Source organism: Sphaeramia orbicularis, chromosome 15, assembly GCF_902148855.1.
Source record: "Sphaeramia orbicularis chromosome 15, fSphaOr1.1, whole genome shotgun sequence".
NCBI classification, from domain to species: Eukaryota; Metazoa; Chordata; class Actinopteri; order Kurtiformes; family Apogonidae; genus Sphaeramia; species Sphaeramia orbicularis.
Window position 1 is genome coordinate 33055934 of NC_043971.1, and position 25719 is coordinate 33081652.

The following is a 25719-nucleotide window of genomic DNA, read 5'->3' on the forward strand; positions in this document are numbered from 1 at the left end:
TTTCAACCATTATTTCTCAGCTCCTACATCATGACAAGCCTGAGGCCAGATGTGTCTCTGCTTGGTCACCATGGCCACTTCATATTCAAGGCTGTCACAAAGTGTCAGCATTCATCTCCCCTCGAGCTGCCACCAAGGAAATCTTACAAGACAACACGTGTGGAGTGTCAATACTGACATCAGATGAATTGCCTCCTAACAGGTGGGGGTAAGATCATCTCCAAAACCTGTTTCACTGGCTGTGTATTATCTGATGAAGATTACGGGAACTTGGAGTCTTAGTGTACTGATAAGAGAGTCATGACCTGAAGGGAAATGAAAATGAAACTAAGAAATGCATCGTAGTTCTTGTATATGTTGAGTATTAGAAAGCACAAGTCATTAGAGGGTGTCAAATATACAGCCCATGGGCCAAAATCTGCCTTCCAAATGTTTCAGTGCCCACAGGATGAATTTGCAAACTCCAAAAATGACACAGATGACATTGACAGTTAAGTGTGTCACTGAATCTTGACAAGTTCTATTGATCATGAAGTTAAATGCTATATTTTTCAGTTCCAGATACCTGTTACAAAATGTTTTGTGTTGTAATGCACATATGTAAATGATAAGCCAAGAATAGCATTGTTAAAATTCTATTTATTTTTCTTCTGGTTCTGGTTGTTTCATGGATGTTGGCTTTTCACATATTTTGTTTAAGGGCAGTTTCTGAATGTAATGTACTGTACTTTTAGTTAAAGAGAAAAAGTAGGAGATGTCATTATTTGTAGGTTATTATATTATTATTTTACTAGTCACATTGGCTCAATGTGGCCCCTTAACTAAAGTGAGTTTGCCACCCCTGGTTTAACCCATAAAGACCCAAACATCCGCCATCAAACAAAATCGTCTACTGATTTTAAATTTTTAATACCTATTGATCCACTAATTCTATCAATACATGTAAATAATTGGTGTAAAATGCAGTTTGTCATCTTTTCATGGTCATCAGATATGACCCATTTGGACGTTCAGAGGCTCCGTAGTTACTGTGGAAACACCGTCATCTTCTACAACATTGATTCACCAGTAAAACCCATGGAGTTGGATCAATGACAGTGGATAGAGACACTTGGTTTATGTTCAGTTATTGATATCTTTGAAGAAAAAGTCACTTTTTCTTTAGTTTTCTCTGTTTCTGATATACTTTAACCTAACCTTTTATGAACAGCTAATAGATCAGTGAATTAAATATACAAAAATACTTGTCTAAATTTTAATCTTACCAAGTGTATTTTTCTCATTTCTAGTCAAAATATTTCATCACACTTACAATAAGACATAATCACCTAAAGAGTAACTTTTCAGTGAGACATAAAAACTTAGTTTTAGATGACAGATCTTGAAAATCTCATTTCAAGAAAGCTTACCAAGATAATTTTCATTTCTTCCATTGGCAGTTTTGTTTTTTCGCTTAATTCAAGGTTTTTTGGCTTAATTCTAGCAAAAAAAATCTGCCAATAGAAAACGTAAAAATTATGTTGGTAAGATTTCTTGAAATAATATTTTCAAGATGTATTGTCTAAAAAGAAGTTGTTATAATTCACTTACAAGTTACTCTTTAGGTGATTATGTCCTATTTTAAGTGTGATGAGATATTTTAACAAGAAAGGAGAAAAATACACTTGGTAAGATTTAGATTTTTTCCAATGAATTTTCACTGAAAAAAGCAAACTACAGAGAATTATATTATAATAAATGGTGATAAATCACTTAAGAAAGGTTAAATACACAGAAAAAAAAATCATGTGGGAATTGTCATAAAAGTAGCACTGGGTCTTAATGGGTTAAAAACAGTGACTTAAGTGTTACTAAATCCCTCCAAATCGCCTTGGACTTGTGTAATGTGAAGTTAACAGACAGTAGAAGTGGACAAATCCACTCCACGGTAGCTACAGTGTTAATAGTCATGGAAGCCCCACCTCCACCACCACCTTTTATGTTAATTTCAGCGTGATCTTGTCCACGGACTGGAGGGAGCCGCTGCATACTGTATCTCTTAGTTAATATCGATGGTGCTTCAGACAGACATAACCTGCCTCTGAATCCTCGAGGACTTGATTTTGTTTTTGTTTTTGTTTTGTTTGGTTTTTTTTTTTTTATGAGCGGCGTCGCGTCTGGATCATGCCGCCGCTGAGGACGCGCGGCTGAGGGCGCACACTGTGGATCCGCCGGTAGTTGGAGAGAAAAGGTGAACGCACCTTGCATCCAAACATGGGAGGTCAGATCACCAGGAATACCTTCTACGGTAAGGACATTTCATCATGATCAGTGTTAAATCCTGATGAATCACACACTCAGTGGAACACGGTTTAGATTCTCAGCCTCTGTGCATGGAAACTGTAGGCGTCCAGCAGGCAGCCTGAGATACATGACAACTACAGCTGCCTCAGCCAAGTTTTACCATCCTTTTCCAAGTCACGACTGGCTTAAAATAAAGGGAAATTTCACCTATTCTAAAATAAGACAGCTCTCTACAGCATCACTGGAAAAAAACCAACAAAAAACAAAAACATCCCAGAGATGCAACTGTGATTCTATTTCTTCATCTTCGTCCACATAAAGATTCAATTAAAATAGATCAAACAGCAGAGTTGTAAAGTTGGAAGCCTAAACATAACTTTTTCCATCAGCCTCTATTGGCAGCAAGTGACAAACTGAATGCTTTCCAACTATCAACTTGTGGGCAACAAGTAGTGTTTTTTTTTTTTTCCCCCAGAATGCAGCTTGATTTCTTAATTTCTTAAAGACTTTAACATAATCTTTAATCGAGATTGAAAACAGATTATTACAAAATGTTTTTTATCCAGGTCACAAGTTCTTTCAGTTCTTTTTTTTTTTTTTTTTTTTTTTTTTTTTTTTTTATCATTATGATTTGTTTGTTTTCATATCAGTGTTTCTGGTATCCAAAACTATACATTATTTATTTGATTTCTTGCATGAAAATAACTAATTTCACTTGTAAACTACAGAAATCTATCTATCTATCTATCTATCTATCTATCTATCTATCTATCTATCTATCTATCTATCTATCTATCTATCTATCTATCTATCTATCTATCTATCTATCTATCTATCTATCTATCTATCTATCATTTCTTCACTTTATAAAGTTAAGTGGTGTGTTTACATGATATTAATCTAAAAGAAAAACTGCTGGTTACTTCACTGTTTTGTGAAATTGTGCAGCTCACTTTTAAATAAATACACTGAGTAAGTTTGTGAATACTTTTAGTTTTACTTTTACGATTGTCTACAAATGACTGCATGTGAAACTATTGCGTGAGTAGTTTGATTGATGTGAGTAATCAACCTGTGCAACAGAACAGACACACTGAACTATGTGTTTCAATTGTTGTGGCGTCATTTGACCAGAAAAAAATTAACCTTGACCCCGCTACATGTTGTAAGTAGGGGTCAATCTATAGACTTTAGTCCTGTCCTCAGTTTCACTGTGATGGGCAGGGCTGTTTTTAGGAATTCTTGGCCTTCTGACAAGTGCTCAGCTGGGTCCATGAAACTGTAAATATCTATAATCCCTGTCATATACCAGGATCTATGTCTAGATCGCAGACCCATTAATCATCCAGAACATCTACCTCCCCCTTAATGACATTCCTACATGTTCACATCACTGAGGTTTCCGTCCGAGAGTAGCCTACGAAGTTGGAGATTAAAGCACTTTTCAAGACTGTGTTTAGACTTTGGTCAAGTGATCATTTATGATACGTATTTATGATGTATTGCAAATGCTAAAACATACGCTGTGGCCCTACTGGGTTCTGTTTCTTAAATTTTAGAGGCTAAGATTTTAAGTTGAGGTTTAAAGGTTTTGCAAGGGCTGTTATCTGGCTACAGGGAGCTAGCATAATAAGAGAGGTTACAAATATATGGTCATAATAATGGTCCAAAAGGATCTGATATGATCTGATATGATTTGATATGTATTTTTAACTAAAAGACATCTTATCTTATCTTATCTTATCTTATCTTATCTTATCTTATCTTATAACGCCAAAACGAACAGATGAAATGACAAACCAGCATTAGGCTACATTAAATACAAAACAATTTAATGTTGTCCATTTATGCTACAACTAAGTAATAATAATGAATTAGATTTATATAGCACTTTTCTATGAATGCGTACTCAAAGCACATACAGAGGATCCATTATTCATTCGCTCTCACATTCTCCCTCTGGTGGTGGTAAACTACATCTGTAGCCACAGCTGCCCTAGGGCAGATTGACGGAAGCGTGGCTGCCAATCTGCGCCTACGGCCCCTCCAACCACCACCGAGCATTCACACACATTCATGCACCAGTGTGAGTAGCAGCACTGGAGGCAAGGGGGGTGAAGTGTCTTGCCCAAGGACACAACAGCACATGAACAGAGCGGGATTCAAACCCAAATAATGAAGTAAAAGGCAAAACAGAAAACACCTTCCTCCTTCAGCTCTCTCCTGTGTGTCCAAATTAAAAGACTAAATACATTGAACCTAATGTTGTGCTCATGTCGTGGGAGACAGCTGCCATGATGCTGCTGTGATGAAGGATGGAGTAGAGCAGTAGCGTTGCATCTTGACAACGACCGGTAATTGAAGCTGTCAAACACATATGTGGCCCCAGATGCTGCTCTGAAAACAGCCACAACAGGTACCAGGGTAACCAGAAAACAGTCAAGAGATCAAAAAGGTAACCTTGTTTCCTTTTTGATCATTTCATTTGCAACAGGTTGAAAGGTATTTTTTTTCCCTGGTGACTCAAATAACCTAAACTAAACTGAAATTTAATTTATCATGAACTGTTTTCTTAGAGAAATCCTCTGATCACAAGTTATAAAGAAAATCATCCCATGAAGAAAACAATGATTTAACCACAGACTGTATATGATCACTCATTGGTGTCTGACCTGCCATTTTAATGACCCTAGATTTGAATGTGGCTGTCAACTTGTTGCCTTTTTGGAGCCAAAGGTGGATAAAAGTGGCAGCACTATGGGGGCCCAAAGGGTCAGAGGTGAGCTAATGCTAAGTGCTAACTTCGTGATTTAGTGAAATGGTAAATTTCATAAAGCATTGAGCAACAAAATCATTTTACACTGTTGTTAGTGAAACCTGTCAAACATAATTACATTGGAGATGTATGTCAGGAAAAATGCATTTTATTAAATGAACTGAAACTGACAGACTGACTCAGCAGGTGAATGAGCTATCATACAAACATGATTTCTGTTGGACTTAAGATCTGATTAGAAGAGGAAAGAGTTAAATAAGGACCACCAGTTCATTTATTACAGATAAAAGAATGAGACAATGAATCATGGGCAAAAATACTGACTTAGTATTTATAGAGAGAAGTCCAATGTAAGTTTATGGGAACCAGGGCTTTTTGGAGCTGCCCCCAGTGGCCGTCAGTGGTATCACAACTTTTGGATATTTTTATCCCAAACTCCAGTTTTGAGGATATAATGGGTTTACCTTGAACCCCTCGCCACTGCTGGATCTGCCGCCGGACCTGCCGCCGGATATCCTTCGTGTGAACGCAATAACTAGGACAGATTTAGTTGGATTTCTTCTCCCTTGATAACCAACATAGGGGACCCCCAGTGGAAGGACCCTATTGATTTCAGCTTCTCTATGAGTCATCCAAATGGTGGCTGTTTAGTTGAAAATCAGTTTGTTGGACAGAAATCATGCAATAATAGGCCAACTGAGATAAAATTTGGTTCATATTGATGGTCTTACAAATGTCCATTTTTTGGCTACCATCCATAGTTCATATGGTGTCGTTTTCATTCACTAGGTGGAGTTTTGTGAGAAAAAATTGGTTCTCTGACCAATATTCTGCCACTATCAGGTCGATGCAGCTCAAATTGAGTTCATATCTATTGTTCAACAATTATCATGGATAGATTTATGTATAGCAGTGGACTGGGGGGATTTCAGAGCCCTTGCTGTTGGCCCCCGACAGCGTAAGCCTAGTTCAACTTTGGCTTCATTTTGGAGCTGAACACCCTTGCTGTTTGACTTTAACATTAGATCATGTAGTCTCAGTGTTACTGGTCAGTGTCAGTATTACTTCAACAGGTGTTGGTGTACAGCTCTGATAATAAGACAGTCCATGCTCTGGGTTTTGTGTGTAAGAACACAAGAATATTTAAGGTACTTGTAGATACTTAACTTGAGTCTTTCTGTTCATGTAAACTACAAAACTATAGTTTAGAAGTAAATATTACGCTGTATACCTGACTATATGTATACTCCATAACTGTTAATTTGCAGATAAAAGGCACAAAATATCACTTTCTTATGATACATCATTAAATTGGACAATATTATCACCTACTAAGACAACCTGTAGCATCATGTGCTACTACTGCATCCTGTTTCTGCTTTATGTCTATATTTTCAACATTGTCACTTTCACGGGGGGTTCTTGTAAGTTGTACAGGAGTCCTGTTCCTGTCTCAATAACCAACGTCACACCACATTAGAGAGTCTGTTGAGGCTTCGTAGTGAGTGTAAGCCTCGGGACAGAACACAGAGGAGCGTAGGAGGCCAGGTGACATTGGCCAGGGCCACTCTTTGAATCCCCAGTGTTTGTCCTTTCCAATTAATGACAGCAAAGTTAGTCACATTGTGTGCGGTGGTGCATTAAAGTAACATTATCCTTCCTTAAGTTGCTCATCTGACGTTTGTCATGGCACCTCTTTATCATGAAGGGCTCTGGTCACTGTTAACCTGGACCTCTCTGTCAGACTGCTTGACTTTGTAAACATACTCTGACAGCCACTGTGTCATCAACAATGTTGGCTTTAACCAGCAGCTCTGCCGTCACGAAGGCTAAATCAAATTTAGGTATTTTTATTTACACATTTATTTACTTATCTGACTTTATTTGCAGGTCATAGCCCTCTGTGTGCTAAGTTATAATGTTCTTGAAACACATTTCAAAGCTACAGATGTGAGATGAACGCCTGGAAAGATAGAATTCAATTTCACAGGAGCAGAAGTGAAATTAATATACAGAAAATAGGGAGAAAATGAAATCTGCCACACTGTCTGTAGACAGCTAAGAGGTGTTGGTGCTGTTTTCAGACTTCACAGGAAATTCTCTATTCAGTCTTGGGCCTTGTCACAGACTGAGTACAATACAGTCCTGGTGTGTTTTCCTGAAGACATCACGTATGACATGACATCATGGATGCACTATGGTTAGAGGATATGTCATGACTTCATTAAAGAGCTCTGTTGTGCGAAGAGTACAATTCAACATTGTACTCCAGCAACAAAAGCACACGAAGAGCTTAACAAATACACTGTACTGAATCCAGAACACTTGGCAGAGCATAAATATGATTTGATTTTTAGGAGAAAAAGCAACATGAGACTGTAAAAAGACGCTCATTGGAGAATATGCCTGATTTTTTTTTTTTTTTTTTTTGTTCCTTTCTTGAAAAACCGTCTAAGATGAATCTTTTAAATTTCAAGAGTTGTAACCCTGTGTTCAACCTGTCTCTCTGTCCTGAAATGGGAAGGTGATGGTGTCAGCGATCAGACCTTAGACACTGAATGATCGGTTGTTGCCAGCCCTGACAGTCTTAGTAATTGATTTGTCTCCAGGGGATATCGTAAACCTCTTGAGCCTCCAAGGTCACTTTTTCCCAAGGAAAGGGAGGATAGCTGTTTCTCAGTGGTGGCTTGTGTGGTCTTCTTTTCTCATATACAAACACATGCATCTCCCACACACTCTTCCAATTGTAGGTGCGAACATAAAATCACTCCTCAAGCACAAACATTAATTGTGCCTTGAGTATCTTTTGGCTTCAAGTTGTCATCGATCACTGTGATTATATTGTCCTTTAACGTCTTTCCAAAATATTGCAGGAGTAAAGAGATTATATTTGCACTTCTTACCTATGAATCATCAACAGTCTGGCCCACGATTAATAAGAACATGGTGTTTGTGAGAAACCACCACCAGGAAATGGGGAGAGTTTAGGCCAAAGAAAAGGGAGCATGGAGGAATCATTTCCCATGATCACTTGGTCAAGTTTTTCATCAGTCTCAAACCAGAAGGACAGATGTGATGTGAAGCTGTTTATCTGTACGGAGAGTTACTGTAAGTTGAACGAGTCATAATTCGCATTTTCACATGGGAAAAACATGAAGACCTGAGTGATTATTATTATGAGTCATTTATTATCCTGTGGGTTATTTTGGCACTTCTTACACATTTAATGTCATTTTGCAGCTGTACTTGCAGGTGGTCACTGCTTTTTTTCTTCTTTTTTTTTTGCATTGTAATGTAGTTTTACTCATATAAAGCCATATGAAACATGACTCCTCACTGGAGTTCCATGTAGTAATAAAGCTTCACCCTTTTGTCAGTACCAGTTTAGCTAGATGAATATATTTAGTATATATACTATCAAAGACTCCACTGAGATCCCTGAAGATCACATTCTGCAGCACTAATTATTATATGCTCCATCCTTTTCATTCCTCCCTTTTTCTTACATATATTCATACAAATGTGTTCCAGTAAAGAGAGAACGCAAACCAGTAGAGATTTGCTAAGAAAAACAAAGTAGATGGTCATTAACATGAATTACTGAAATTAAGGCAATTTTGCAAACTTTTCACAGCTGCATTTTTCCTCTGAGTTGCATAGCCGCAGCAGCACTTCTGTCCTTGGGCATGTATTATGTATATATACAGTATATATGCTTTAACTCAATTTGCATCCGTTTACCTTGAACGTTGTCCTTCATATCTAAAGCAGGTGCATAGTTACAGTTTCTTGCCTTAATAAAGAAAGTAGAGGCAAATGTTGCCTTTTCTATAGCTACTTGAGCTAAAAAAATAAATAAATAAATAAACCCTAATGTTGTAGAAAGTAGATAATTTCATGACCTTTTCGCTTCATTTTAAAAGTCCGATTAGGTTCATCTTATCTACTGAACTTGTAAAGATTTCTTTTTCTTTTTTGTCAGACAGATGGAAAAAAACATGTCAAGGTAAAAAATCAAATTTTTTCCATCTTTCTGACAGAAAAGAGACAGAAGAAAGACATCTTCATTTTAAAAGGTCATCAAACCTGCACTTCACAGCATCAAGTATTTTATTACCCCCCCCTCCCCGAAGGGGAGGCAAGGGGTATTGAATATGAATAAGGGGTAGGCATAGGTAAGCTTAGGCTTCAGCCTATTCCTTTTCAAACTCCTTAATTTTTTAAACATTGTATCCTGTACAAACGTATAATACAGTGTTTTTCAACCTTGGGGTCGGGACCCCACATGGGGTTGCCTGGAATTCAAATGGGGTGACCTGAAATTTCTAGTAATTGTTAAAAAGAAAAAAAAACTTACTAACAAAAAATATATGGTGAGTTGACAGAGACAATCCCAATCTATATAAGACATGACAAACTGTGAAGCTGAAACTGAAGCACTGTGGTACTGTTTATCTGTCAAATGTTCATTGTGGTCAGTCTCAGATGCTGCAGCTCTTTCATAATTCATAGTTTGAGTTCTTGTTTGTTCAGTATTAATTGTCAGCCTTGTAAATCCAAGCTGGACTGACTGTACATATCCTGACCAAGGAAAATCAAATTCTTCCTTTGTGCAGTAATCTACACCTGGCATTTCTGCCTCCATCCATAATAATATACATTATAGACTAAATGTCATCTAAAATTAACATTTATTTGTAACATAGTATAGCAAACTATCACATGATCAAAAACAAATTAATTTTACCGGAAAAAAAAAAAAAAAAAAAGGCACCGTTTTGAATGTCTGGGGTTGCCAGAAATTTGTGATGTTAAAATGGGATCACGACCCAAAAAAGGTTGGGAACCACTGGTATAATGCTTGAAATGTCTGGATAAACACAATTAAACTGAAACTAAAAAGTATTATTTTTGGTTCGGTTTGTTTTTTGGATTGTTAACACTTTAGCAGCAAAACTATTGGTTGAATTAATTCCAAACTGGGTTTATAGATTCCCAGTGGCCCAGAAAAGGTGTGATTACATTTTGGGAAAAGTAGGTCAAAGTAAAAACATTTTATGAATTTTTAAAATCTTTTTTTTTGCCCATTTACTTATAATGGCTGGAATTTGTCTATACTGATGTCAGCACATGCACAGACATGATGACATCAGCTGGATTGGTGCCAAAATAAGCTACAATGCATGCAAGGGGCAGGGTTAGTTGTGCCTGGCACCACTTGTTCCAAATGAAACATGTATTATTGCAGAATATGTCATTGAATGGGGTGGGACCTTTCTGTCTGGAGTTTGCATGTTCTCCCTGTGTCTGTGTGGGTTCTCTCCGGGTACTCCGGCTTCCTCCCCTCATCCAAAGACATGCACTGATAGGTTAATCGGTTCATCTAATTTGCCCATAGGTGTGAATGTGAGAGTGGTTGTTTGTCTCTATATGTCAGCCCTGTGATGTCCAGGGTGTACTCTGCCTTCACCCATAAGTAGCTGGGATAGGCTTCAGTGACCCCCCGCAACCCTAGTGAGGATAAAGCAGGTTCAGATAATGAATGAATGTAATCAAATACTCTACATTAAGCATTTTGTTGCAGTTAATTCTCCAGCAATCTGTATATTCCACCTTTAATATGTGTTGCAAAAATGACCACATCTTCCTTTGTTTCTCCTTGTAGATTCTTTGAATGGGCCGTTTCCTGCCACAACACATCGATGCCACCATAAGCCCAAGCGCTGCCTGCCCATTCAGCCATGTGGCAGCCTGTCCTCCTTCCCTCTGCTCTTCCACCCGAGCACCAAGGGTTCGCAGATCGTCATGGACATGTCGCAGAGGACCGTCAAGAGACAGGCCAGCTTCTGCAACGCCATCACCTTCACAAACAGGCCGATCGCTGTGTACGAGCAAGTTCGGTTGAAGGTAAAAACAGGACAAAGCCTTTGATGACTGTGATATGTTCAAGGACTGGTAATGTAACTGTAACTTTAGTATTCTGTTAATCAGCTGAATAACTTATCTGTTACTCATTTAACCCATTTTGTTGCAGTTCCCAAATGAATTTTTCTCTCTATTTAACCTTTTCTAAGTGATTTATCACCATTTGTTGCAATATTATCTTCTTCATTTAGTGTTTTCAGTGTAATTCCTGTATTTTCCTGTATTTAATTCACTGATCATGTAGATTTTCATAAAAGCTCAGATTAAAGTTGAGGGTTATTATATCACAAACAGACAAAACTGATGAAAAAGTGAGTTTTACAGCAACAATATCAATAAATGAACGTATAAATGTGTCCATCTACTGTCATTGATCCAACTCTATGGGTTTTACTGGTGAATCAATGTTGTAGACGATGACAGTGTTTCCACGTTCACTACGGAGCCTCTGAACGTCCAAATGGGTCATATCTGATGACCATGAAAAGATGACAAACCGTATTTTACACCAATTCTTTACATGTATTGATAAGATTAGTGGATCTAAAGGTATTAAACATCTTAGATCAATAGACAGTTTTGGTCGACAGTGGATGTATGGGTCTTTATGGGTTAATCCATAAAAGAATCAAAAGAATCAGACTCCATAACCTGTTGACTTACACGTCCAAACTTTACAGTCTAAAGGAAAAACTAGCAAACATTTGACATTTTTCATTGACAATTTTAATGGATCATCATCATCATAATGACTGATTAGTCATTGCAGCTTGAAAAGTATCATAATAAAAATGTTAAAATGGGGTTTTGTCGGGAGCTGTTGTGTAGTAATGCAGTATACAAGAAAAATGGAAGAATTAACATTAGTAAATCACCTTATCTAAATGCTCTGAAGATAAAAATTAAAGAATAAATGAGTGTTTTATGTTGCTGCATTCTACACGCACACAGTTTATCATATACATAGTGCTTTCTTTTATTTCTTCACTGCATTATTTTCGCAAAAAACTGTACAAACCATACACCGCAGCATTTTTCTCTCACTAATGTGGGTCAAGATAGAGCAGTAACATCTAACACAGCATACTTTGTAATATATGTAAACACAGCAGATTGTGATAGTGATGAAGGGCAGCACAAGTCCTCTTCTGTATCATGTTTCTGTTGTTTTCTTCTCTTTGTCTCTGCTTTTCCTTTCTTTTCTCCTCTGTTTTGATTTATTTTTTCCCTCTGCTCCTGTGTGGGCCAAAGCAGCAGCTTAGAACAAGTTTCCACTTCACCTATCAGGCCATCTATGTCTCGAATGTGAGAGAGCAGGGCAAGCATTGCCATGTGAGGAATACTGTTATCTTGCACCGTAAATGCAAAGTAAATAGAGGTTCGAAATAAGACAAAAATCGTTTGCAGGTGATAAACATACCAAGGTACTGATCTTGTTTAGGACAGCGATGTTATTTTTAGTGTGAGGTCGATCAAAAAAAAAAAAAAAGAGGGTGGACTTGATTTAATCCTTTTTTTTCTTTTTAATTATCAAACATACTACAGTCGCGGAAAAAAATTATTATTAGATAATTTCTTGTTCATTTTAATGCCTGGTACAACTAAAGGTACATTTGTTTGGACAAATATAATGATAGCAACAAAAATTGCTCATAAGAGTTTAATTTCAGAGCTGATATCTATCGGTTTTCCATGTTTTCTTGATAATAACCAAAATCACTTCAGTTCTTTCATCAATAGCTATGGCACTGTACTTACAAAAACAGTGCTTTTAGGCATTCCATGTTTTCTTTTCTGTCTGTTTTAGTCACATGATACACACAGGAGTTAGTACTTGATTGCATAACCATTGTTTTTGATGACTTTTGATGGTCTACTGTATATGTCCTCTCCAGATCACTAAGAAGCAGTGCTGTTGGAGCGGTGCTCTACGTCTTGGTTTTACATCAAAAGACCCGTCAAGGATCAACCCTGACACCCTGCCTAAGTACGCCTGCCCTGACCTGGTCTCACAGAGCGGCTTCTGGGCCAAAGCCCTCCCAGAGGAGCTCTCCAATGAGGGGAACGTCATCTCCTTCTGGGTAGACAAGAAGGGTCGGGTGTTTTACCGTATCAACGACTCCAGCCCGATGCTATTCTTCAGTGGGGTGCACGTCGCTGAACCTTTGTGGGCTCTCATAGACGTCTACGGCCTCACCAGAGGTGTACAGCTGCTCGGTGAGTCAGTTTTTCTTTTCTGGTTTTAGATGTGGGTGAGTGTAAGTTTAATACTCTGCACTGAAAAACCACCCAGCATCTGATTCCTTTTAAAGTGTAAGTGGTTATAAGGTGATGTTACTTACAGCTGTTCTAATTTTCCGCCACAAAATAGTTCAGTGGAAAAAGATGGTGGGAGATTAGGTAGATTGTAAAGTTACTGTGGTCATTAGTATCAAAGAAATCTGCCTAAGAAGGGAATTTCAAAATGTCTGAAATCTATTCAAACAAGTTCATGATGCCGTTGAGTTATTCAAAGAACAAATTAAGAGCAAACAGGTCCTCACTGATCATTAACACTACATTTTCACTGCACTGTTTTATCTGAGACATGCTCAGATTGCAGCCTTAAATGCATTATTAACTTTATAGGCCACTCATAGAAATACTCTGAAATTCAAAATTTCACCCTTAAGGCTCATTTATGCTCGCTTTACATACATGAATAGGTATGTCCGTCTCTAACGTCGTCATGCGTCACTGACTTCACACTTCCATGCGTCCTGTACGTTTGAATGAGCATTTATCAATCAATCCACCAGAGGGCACCGCTTTTAATTACCATTCTGGTGGAATACCATGAAAGTTTTGACCAGTGAAGTTTTTCGAGATGAATAAGAAGAAGAAAGGCAATGATGACAAACATGGCAACGACAGAGGAGGTTTTACTAATGTGGATACTAACGCTAATATTAAGAAGGGTAGTTGTCATCAATATGTCGCTCGTTTTTCACTAACTCACACAATCGCTCTTTGAAAAATGGAAATTATTCTCTTCAAATCTCAACACTGCCTCCACTGTTCCCGGTGGTACTGCTCCATTTCGTACGTCTGGGTACGTCTCTGCAAGCTCCCGGAAAATGGACAGAATTACCCACATAATGTACACAGGGGAAGGACAGAACACTCCATCCGTATCCATCTGCGTCTTTAACGTAGAGCATCAATGAGCCATGTGTGTGTGTGTGTGTGTGTGTGTTATGGGAGGACATGACAAGACTTTATTATTTTTGTGAAATTTTTCTAAACTTTTTATTGTCATGAAGAAAATGAAGGTTAATGAAGTTACCATATTTGGCTCCTTACACATAAGTGGCAAAAAAAAAAAAAAAATCTTAGGAGTATATATAAATAAAAAAATACATGTAAGGTGCAAGGAACATGTATTTTAGAACATTAGAACATCACTTTTGGAACATTAGACCAACATAAGTGCTGATCCAGACCCCTGTCCACATCCACATTCTCCCTTTGAACATCATTCCTTACATTAGTACCATTACTTCATGGTACCTAACAAAGCAGGTACACTCACTGTTCATGCACAGGTGGACCTTACAGACCCTGTAGACCACATCGGACCTGAGACTGTTGACTCACTGTCCTCACTGTAACAGGTGCTGTCACTGTCTTGCTATGTATGCGGAAATGACCAAAAATAGTCACATGCCTGATAAAGGATTAAAACGCATTATGCATTGCACAGCTTCATGTAATATCTCAAAACAAAAGAAAACTATGCAAAATGAGAGGTAAATAGGTATCCTTGTAGACACCACAATGCTTATTTATAACCATTTCCAAGAATTGCACCGGCTCTCTGCAACGAATAGAGGCTGTCAGCACTGTTAATAAAAATAGAAGAGGCTCCCGTAATGTGTAGATAGCGCCATTTAACCTCATTTCTTGCGGTGTGGTTGACAGCGAGAAGCGTGCTATCTTGTGATGGGCTGTTTGGTATCCAGCACCAGAGTGGGTCTATCTGGGGTTCACTGGCCTTGTGGTGGTGACTAGCACACAGCTCTTGTCGAAGAACAAGAGGCGTGTGTTGGTCACCACAAGAGGAAAGACAAGAGCAGGGATGATGTCAGGTAAAGACACATCTATGTTGTTTGCCCCCCCCCCCCCCCCCCACCTCCCTTCTAGGCAATCAAACCAGTGGAATGTCTCACTCCGTGGATCCAAGTCCGAAGTCGTCTGCTCCTTGTATTGTGTTTGCACTTCGTAGATGGCAGATGGTCACACACAGGACTGTCTTACCACACCAAAAAAAAATGAGGATTACGCTTTATTTCATGTGTTTTCGAGCGCCATGTTTCGATTTTAAATGAGAAAGGGCATTAAGGATGACGACTAACCAGTTTGTTCTGCAACTGTGAGCCTCCCACACAGTGACTCGCAGCCAGACAGCAGCCTGCTTCATAACACAAGAGCCACAGATTTACACAACAACCTACATTTAGTTCCTCTAATGTTTCCCACTTATCTAACTTACAGACACACACGGCTTGTCCTGAACCTTAGCCTCAACTAGCGGAAAGACGGAGCCATGGTACACTGCACATTTAATGTCACTCTACAAGCATGTTAATTAATTAGCTTGCTAATGCCATTTTAGTCAATAGAAATGCTCAAGAGGTCCTTAATCTTCATGAAATACAGCAGTAGTTTATGTGGCTGTAACAGTCCATTAAGAAATCACTTATAAATAGGGATGACGATGTGATTTCAGATGGACTTGAATAAGAATAAACATCTCCTGCAATCTGAATTTTATATTTAACATATGTATTTATACACAATACGTCCACATATCTAAACATGAGGTCAGGTTGACTGTTTGCTTGCACAAAATATTTCTTATTCTGTATATGGAAATGGAATGGAATGAAAAAGAATATTCCTCCAATATTCCTGTTTACATGCAGCTGTGCATATGCTGATTAAAAAGAGTTGTTTTTTTTTTTGGTTTGTTTTCCATTGGTGGCAGATGTTCCCCATGTGCGAACGTCTCCTTCAACAACCTAACCTCTGCTCCAGCTGACTGTAAACAGGGGCTGTGTGTCACAACCTGCGGTAAACACCAAAAAAAAAATGGAACACATATCCCGAAAGCGCTGTTTGCATGTGCAAAGAATCCTCATAAACCTGGAATAATCCCATATGTCTTAGCTGTAAAATGCTCTGTTCGGGAAAAGGCATGATTCAGAAAATCCAGCCAGAACATGCTGTTTAGATGATACCTGTCATGTCTCAACATTAATAGATCACTAGTGTGCACGTAAACATACTCGATAGCTGTGTTTCCATAAAATATAGAGCAAATTTGAAGCAAATGTAAAAAAAAAACAAAAACAGTATGCAAATTATGTTTATTTCCATAAATTGATTTGGAGTAATTGAAAGAGGCTGTTGTCACCAGATGGTGGCAGCACAGGCAACATTATACATGGCTCTAATAAAAAAGTAAAGAACTGACAGTCATGACTTTTTCCTCAGGTCAGAGTACTAATCTGGTCTCCTCATCAGCCCTCATGACCTGCTGTACCAGACTTGCCGTACCAGTTTTCACACTATCGGAGTATTTTGGAACACGCAGCAAACAGCTGATCTGAATCTATGCTGTGTATTTACACAAATAAAGGCCAAAACCACCTCAAGTGTTTCTATTTCCACAAGCATTTTCCACTCTGAAATATCAAAATGCACTTTCGTTGTGTTTATGGAAATATAACTGACTCCTAAAACATGTCGTTTAGTGCCCCTACAGGCAGAATGGAGCGCAGGAAAAAAATCACTCGAAATACTGTATATAATATGAAAATATACAAAACAACTCCTGCATTTAGGAAAAGCTTAATCTTAGCGCTACAGTTGCAATGAATGCTTATATTTCTTTGTTGAGTTATGGCTGTTCTTTGATTATATATGTGGCCAATAGCCCTAAATCCTCTTGTTTCTACACCAGTTTTCCCACATCGATCAAACTTTATCCCCACATTGACGGCTTAAACACAGGAGCCTTATAGCTCTCAGTCAGCTGAAGGATCACTTGGCTATCAGCTTTCCTCCATAGCCTGAGAGCGTCACCAGTCAAGAGCATGGTATATCTCAAAGGCCCAGTATTGTCTCGGCAGTTGGCTGCAGTTCAGCTAACACTTAGTCGCTGAAATATGGGCGGACACATCAAAGTCTGGTGTTGCAAATTGGCACATGTGCTTATTTTCCTTTAACAGAAGGGTGCCATTTTATACCTAATGATGCTTACACTAGGGTCTGAAATTAATGCTCCACCAGCTGATAAATTCAGCCAAATTTCACCTGTTGTGGGGAAAAGGCGTTTTATCACATAATCTGTCCAGGTGGGAATTACAGGTCTGCAGCAGTTGTTCTCCTTTTCTTTCTTTTTTTTTCTTTTTTGTTTTCACAAGATAAATGAAGCATGGAGTATTGCTGTAAATAAGCGCTGTGGCTTTGTGGTTAGGTGACCTTGATTTGGCTTTTGAGATAAATGAACAAAACAAATAAAATACAATAGAAAATAAGCTGAGATAAAGTTTTTGACTCAAATAATATGCATTCTGGCTCAGTGAGATAATGTAAATGTGTTTTTTTTTTTTTAAATATGAACTGTAGCTGATTTACTTTTTTCACAAAACGCTGAACTTTCTTTAAGCTTTTTGTGCCTTGACGTCAGTCTGCAGCTGACACAGCAGACACAGCCCTTCTTTTCAGTCTTGTTGTCAACAGGGATAACTGTATCTGATCATATCCGTTCTGCAATTACTTCATTGCCCTTTATATTTCATGGATTAATTATAAAACAGTCCCTGTTCATGTCAGCGTGCCTGTATGTAACAGTTTCTTCAGGCAGCGGTCAACCTCTTGGGAAGGAAATATGTTTTTTCACAGAACTGATTTTGGAATCTGGATTCTGTTAATTGTCCTAAGGTGACTTTGTTTTTTGTTTTTTTCCTATGTAAGGATGTTGTTTTCATTCAATATCAGTGACTTAAGATAGAAAATAATTAAGATTAGGAAGACTGTAGTTAAAAGTTTAATTGTTTTTTGACTGAAGATAACCCACATTAAGCACATCCACCAACAGGATGTTCATATAGTTTAATATCATGTATCAAAATTACAATTCATGCTCTCTCTTTTCACTTATGTTGCTGCCCGCTGTTAAACTGTCTTCCTCCTATAATGTTTTGCTCTGATGTTTAAGGATCTTTTCAAAAGCGATGTTGTTTCCTCACTAAGCTGTTATCAAGGGAGCGCAGTTCAGTAGCTAGCCACCCATGCAACGAGTCAAAGGTGAACCTGAGATCAGTGAGACTGCTTGAAAGCTGAGATGTGTTACGTAAGAGAGGAAGCTAAATTAATCTGCTGAAATCAAACTGAGCCTCAGGGTTTGTCCTGACCAACAATGCGGCCCATGCAATTTAAGAAAGATCTGTTACATCACCATACTTGTCCTACTCACGCAGCTATCAATAAAGGCTAAAGTGCCTTGCTTGGGTTTTGTAAAGAACGGACGGCGCTATGCGGAGACGCATTAGCCCTTCAAGGGGCTGACAAAAGATTTGCTGAAGTGCGTTATGCTGCTGGAGCAAAATATCTGTTTTCAAGGTTAGATTTGTCTTTATTTAGATACCACGCTGTGAGAAAGAAAAACATTCTAAAAATGTAAAGCTTCAATTCTTATTTTTCTCAAGCTATTTTTTTTTTTCCGAGTGCCTACTTTGTTGCAAAAGGAACAGAAATGAGGTCACAGATACTGAAGTTGGGAAGCATTTTCAGTTTTATTTCCCAGAAGCGAAGCACATATGGGAATAGTATATCTTATCCACAGTCAAAAAAGTAATGGGGAATCATCATGCTCCCTTTACACATGTATGGCTGTAGTCCTAACAGAATGTGTTTGTTTATGGGACAAATCCCGAGAGACCACACAGCATCCACCGTTTTGTACAGGTATGATGGATTCCTTCCAAGTTAGATAAGCAGAGCGAGTCAAAGGCTTCTTTTGATGGATGCAAGATGCTCTATTGGGGGTTTGTTTACTAGAGGTAGATGAGTCACTTAATCACTGACAGAGTGCTAGTGATCCGTGAGACTGGCTTCAGCTAACATCATCTGCAACATGTCTCTCCAGTCATTAGAGAAGAATCCAAAATGGCTGCCAGACTGTCAAGAGGCTCTGTCCCTCTCAGGTGATTAAGAGGGGGCTGTTGACATCAATCATCTGCGTACATGGCATTGCGATACATTAGGCTTGTAAAGCATCATGGAGGGGAAAACCTCCTCCTGTATGCTTTTCATGCTTAGTAAGATCCTACTAGCCATCGCTTATGTTTCCTCCTTTGGGGTTTGAGCCTTGAAAAATGAAAGCCAATGCTTTGGAGCACAGTGTGTCGGTATCATCTATAAATCCATGCACGTATGCAACGTAATTCTGTCTCAAATGCTCCTGTTATCATCTCGATCTCATTTTGCTAACATTAAAACTGAAACTGTCCTGTCATCAGGTCACATTATCGCACCTATGAGTCATACCTGCTTTTTCAACCGAGAAAACGATAGCATAGAAATACTGAAAAGATTTGTGTTGCACAAACATTTTGGTTTGTTTGAACCTGATTGTGCTCTACCTTTCCTTTCTTTGTGTCTATTTTTGTCTGTGTTCGCTCACACAGTGTGTTCAACACTCATGCTCGCTTGCTAAAGATCCCACTTATTGTTTCACTTGTCAGCGTAGATTATGCTGAGTTTTAATGTGTTTGTGGATAAAATTGTTGGAAATTCTCAGAGGTGCAGACTAACATAAGAGATAAGAAATACATATAGAACCAAGCGTCAGTCTTTAGCTGAGCTGGAAAAACAGCACTGGTTTAAACAGCTCAGTGTTCATTTAAGAGCGATATATTTATAATTATTGTATAGAACAGAAAAGAAGTGCAGCCTGTATGAATGTTTACTCTGCTACGTTGTGTACATGTATTTCTTATCTGTGTCCTCTGGGAGTAAAACTAAAGTCTTTTGTTAATTTTGATGGATGAAGACAATCAGACACAGCCCTGAAGGATCTGACTACCCTGAAGTACTGTAAATGGTTGTTGCTCTAATATAGTCGATTTCAGGTCTGCTGCTTACAGCCAAATGCTCCAAAAACAATAAACTGGAAATTCAGCATGGTAATAACAATATGCAAAGTCATCTGTCAAAAGTCAGTTTCCAGCCAAAGGCAAACAGCAGGCAGTGAGGGAGAAAGGCAAAGAGAGATGCTAAATGTCTCCATATTCTAAACATTTAGTAATTTCCTTGAGCTGAATTATTTTGGCAGAATTAGACCAAAATCATGAATCATACTATAGCCTGTCGCTCCTTTTTTTTCCTCTTTGGCTCCCTTTCCTTCCGACACTGCCTCAGTATGCTGATGATCACACTAATAAATCATGTGAAAGTAATCCTTTTTTTAAGGAACTGGACATATAAACCTGATTTAATTCACCTTAGGATATTGCTGGAATAGTGAATGGACCTTGTGTGAACTTCTCCTATTTTGGAAATAACTGAAGCTGCAACTTATGTTCCGGTCAAGAGGACCATTTCAGCCCTTGTTGATACCTTTTTGGGTAAAATTCAAAGACTAGAGATTATTGTGTCCAAGTCCTTAATGTTCTTTTTCCAAATAGATGCGTTGTCCCTTCAACAATGCACATTCACATTAGTACAGTCTGTACAAGACAGCCCTGAAAAGTCGTGTTATGATCAACATTAAGTGAGTCATGGCTATTTTGTATCTGTATTTTGTATCCATGATTCACATGCTTAATCAAACCATTTTGTATATGTGCAGTACATTTGCATGATTTACTAAAACAAGCCACAAAGAACTAGTTTTTGATTTTGATAAGCACTCTTCCACAAAACACTTATAATAAGATGTTCTTGTTTGCCAGTGAGCACCTTGTGTTGTAACTTGGTAATAAACATGATTGTATAGTAATTAGATACAAATACTTATTTTACACTGCTGCCCATAAAGGTGTATTTTTTTTTCAGTCACATTCCTCATTTTATTCCTACTTACAAACAGTAATCAGTAATCACAGTTACACTGTATCTATCAAGAATACATCACATTAGTCACTTTTCCATTGGACATCTGCACAAATCTTTACCGATATAACTAAATGTTGAAAAAACAGAAGTGTGTAATGTTGGTTTTTCCATTAAATCACAAATGCGATGATTTGTTTTATTTATTATTGCGAGATGACACGAGAAGTAATTCCATAAACATGGTGACGAACGTAAATATGGTGTTGATTTACAGATATATTCATTGTTATTATATATTAACCCTCTATCTCTACTAAATTAAAAAATGATTGGGTTTGCTGGTGTGTCCACACATACCGCGACATGTTTCTTCTTCTTCTTCGCTTGTTGTAACGTACGTCAACGTCTGGTTTTTTAATTGACCTGACTCTAGTTGCGAAAAAAGGTCTTTCCATTGCAGTTTTGCGTGATATACCATTTGCGCTACGCCCGAAAAACCACCTCTTGCAAGTGCAAAAACATTTAATCAAAATATGAGACTTTTGGCGAAATTGTTGTTTTTTTCATTAGGTAAATTTTTATGCACAAGTTATATTTGCACAATTTGAGGGTCAATGGAAAAGCGACTACTGTCACAAGCTTTTCATGAGAAGAGGTAAAAATATTTTATTCCAGCTTTATGGGAAACAATGTACAGCACAAGTACAAAAATTATATATTATGTAAAATGGAAGACAGTAAAAATACACAGCCTGGCCAAAAAAAAAGTTTGTACCTGGATTTAACTCTGCGGAGATTAAAATGTTTCAGATGAATCAAGTACGGATGCAATTACCATACTTTCCGGACTATAAGCCACTACTTTTTTCTTGTTTTGAACCCTGCGGCTTATACTGCGATGCAGCTCGAGTATAGATTTATATGGGCTAACAGCCTCCAGGGGGCGCTCTAGCAGGAAGCGCAAAAGTGAGACAGACAGGTTTCCACCTGAGAGGAGAAGTTTTAATCTTAACTTTTAATAATCATTTTGCGTGTCATGCACAAACCCTCATCATGGAAAACACAGGAAGAAATACATATTTTGCAGCTTTTAAGTTAAAAGCAATCGATGTGTCTGTAAAGAAGGAAATAGAGCTGCTGCACGGAAGTGCCATTGAGCAACAACGGAGGAGAGATGTCAAAGGTGTGTGACGGAGCCTTTCTGAGGATGTTCAACTCTGAAACTGAAGAAGACGACTGCAGTGGTTTCAATGAGCAGAAGGGAGATGAAGATGGAGATCAATGACTTTTCTGTTTTTTTTTAACCAGCCTGTTTCTGCCGTTTTACTGCCGTGTTACAGGCACTGTTTGGAAAAAAGCAGTTAAGGTATGGAAATAAATATTTAAATAATCTCTCTGTTTACCATCTTTCTGTGTAAATATCTCATGTCACAACGTGGACACCTGTGGCTTATAGTCAGGTGTGACTTATAGCCCGGAAAATACGGTAATAGCTTCTCATTTCTGAAACAGAAGGACTATCCTATGATCATCATGGATATAAAAGATATAAAAGATATTTCACAGAGGTTAAATTATTATCATGCAGCATCTAGCAAAGAAGACAAATAAGGAGAATGCTGAAACTACTAAATTTGGGCTGAAAATTCTCCAGTGCATTATTAAAACTGGAAGGATAGTGGTACGCCATCATCATCGAGGAAAGAATGTGGTCAGAAAAACAAAGCTTGCAAAGAGAACTCAAGGGATTGGGACTCAACAGCTGTATAGTCTTAAGAAAACCACATATCAATGAGGCTAATCAGAAAAAAGGCTTTGATTTGTTAAAGAGCATAAAGATTTGACTGTGTTTCAATGGAAAAACATCAGACGATCTGATGAGTCCAGACTGACCCCATTCCAGAGTCAGATCAGGGAGAGAAGAGAGGTGGATGATGTGATTACCCATAATGCCTAGTGCCTACAGTACAAGCCTGTGGGGTCAGTGTTATGATCTGGGGCTGATTCAGTTGCTCAGGTCTAGTTTCAATAACATTATGTGTCCAAAAAAGGTCAGCTTAACCTGGATATGCTGAATGTTTTTCCATGGATTTTAAAACAAGTGAGATGATAATGCCAAAACACATGAGATCATCCTCACTATGCATTATTCATCACAAATGGTTACAGGAATATTTATCATGTGTCCAATGACAATAAATTGAACCTTGAACCTTGAATGCAGATGTTTTTTGCAAAAAAAAAAAAAAAAAAGCACTGAATTCTTTTTATTATATCATGCATCTTACACTGAACCTTAGCAACATTTGCTAAAACTGTCTGTTATTCACTGGATATTGATGGATTCTAAAATGTATTTTTAAGAGTAGGCCAAAAAGATCAGTCATAAAGCCATTAAACTGACTCATGTAGGGATGTGTAGCCGTATCTCTAAAAATATGCTCACATAAGTTAACATAAATTACTCTAAGCATAAAGTCATTAAAAGGGTGTGTTTTATTACTAAATAATTGCGTTTATATAAGAATTCATTAGTAAAGGAAATATTATGTCAAGGAAATTGTGTAAAATATCTGTAAATGTATAAATGTAAATATGATGTGGATCAAGAGTGAAGAAGAGGACTTTCTGGGGCAGGGGTTTCTGGAAGATTTTCATCCAAAAAATATTACAATTACCAATGATAGCAATGCCCATGATAATGAACCTCCTTAATCTGCAGTAGATTAGCCCTGAGCAACAAGAGGAACACAGTGGATGTAATGGTAACCTTGGTAACGGTGTCTCTAAAACTGGTCTGAGTCAAGAGCCAAGAAATTACATGCAAGAAATGAATTCATGGGCTCTTAAAAATTAGTTGGCAAATGAGGAGATGGTGTCTTTTGATTGGTGTTTCCGGTCTATATGGCTGAGGTCGACCTTGGAGACCAAACACAGAGAGAGGCAGGCAGACAAGCAGGGCTCTGGGGCTTTAAAAGGCAAATGTTAGGATGGGGAATTGTGGAAGAAGTCATTATTTGACTTAAACTAAAGCCAAAGAGAGCCAATTCCCAGTGACCCTGTTATAAATAAAATGGTTTATGGTTCATATTCTCAGATTTCCTCATAAGTGTGTCTCACTATCTATGTATTAATAAAAAAAAAAGTCCATAAATTTTGACAGCTTATCATTGTAATCACCTATTTAAGTAAAAAAACTAATAGATTTTAGGTGTTACAGATTAAAGTTTAAGGTTTATAGTTGTTTTAATGTCAAAAGCTTCTGTTTACCTGCAGAATTTACTAAGAGAAACTGCCTCATGTATCCCTTGGACCATCATTTTAACTGTGACAGTCGGTAATAATGGAGAGACCTGTTACAAACTGAAATGTTGGACCGTCCTCTGACCCAACATCTGCCAGAATGTACACATCGGTCCATGTATTTATGAGAGTGATCTCAGTGCTTGGAATTTATTTGATTTGTTGAAGCAAAATAAATGCCGCCGGACAGACTATTGAGCCTCAGCTGGGATTTAATCGGCACAGATGGAATCGAACAGATTTGCAAAGAAATCAAAATAGAGATCGTAATGGAGCCTGTCAGGTTTGGATCCTGGAAGCCCCGCTGTACAAGGGGAAGCCATCGGAGACGAGGCTAATCACTTTCAGATGACCAGAGTCTAGTCCCAGTTCTGATGTTAATGCATACTGTGTGGTTTTTTGTGTCCATGTGCAGGTTTGTTTAGTTTTGATAGAGGCTCTGTCCATATTCCTGTGACAAAACAATAAGATGTATCTTTAATTGAGGAAATGTGTTTGAGATCAGATTAAAGCACCAGAGACATTCATTTTACTGAAAGTGTTTGGTTAGTTACGTTAGTTGTCCAAAAGTACTAATAGTCACATTACACATGAACAGAGGTAGCTTAAATAGTTAGTTACGCTGTCATAGTTGCTTTGAAACAACCCTGAAAGCTAGCACATTAGTGTTTTTCAACCTTGGGGTAGGAACCCCACATGGGGTCGCCTGGAATTCAAATGGGGTGACCTGAAATTTCTTGTAATTGATGAAAATAAATAAAAACTTACTAATAAAATATATGGTGAGTTGAGAGAGAAAATTCCAATACATATAAGACATGACAAACTGAAGCTGAAACTGAAGCACTGTGGTACTGTTTATCTGTCAAATGTTCATTGTGGTCGGATTCAGATGCTGCAGCTCTTTCATAATTCGTAGTTTGAGTTATTGTTTGTTCAGTATTAATTGTCAGCCTTGGGAATCCAAGCTGGACTGACTGTACATATCCTGACCAAGGAAAATAAAATTCTCATTTTGTGCAGTAATCTACACCTGGCTTTTCTGCCTCCGTCCATAATAATATACATTATATAGACTAGATGTTGTCTAAAATTAACATTTATTTGTAACATAGTATAGCAAACTATTACATGATCAAAAAAAAAATAATTTTAACCAAAAAAATGTCTCCATTCTGAATGTCTGGGGTCGCCAGAAATTTCAAATTTTAAAATGGTGTCATGAGCCAAAAAAGGTTGGGAACCACTGTAGTACATGCACAAGAACACTTTACCATTTACTTACTTGAACTTTAGACCAATCACAGAAAGTTATGCAAAGATGTCAT

General features: G+C 37.9%; 1 protein-coding gene across 1 annotated transcript in view; it reads left to right on the top strand.

Annotated features, from left to right (window-relative positions):
* The first annotated feature begins 1922 nt into the window (after nucleotides 1-1922).
* LOC115434411 (E3 ubiquitin-protein ligase NEURL1) overlaps nucleotides 1923-25719 on the top strand; it is a 39312-nt gene continuing 15515 nt past the window's right edge. Inside the window, exons 1-3 of the mRNA XM_030156349.1 lie at nucleotides 1923-2287; nucleotides 10725-10966; nucleotides 12880-13201. Coding sequence (XP_030012209.1) covers nucleotides 2254-2287; nucleotides 10725-10966; nucleotides 12880-13201 — 598 coding nt within the window. The 5' untranslated portion in view covers nucleotides 1923-2253. The remainder of the gene's footprint in view (nucleotides 2288-10724; nucleotides 10967-12879; nucleotides 13202-25719) is intronic.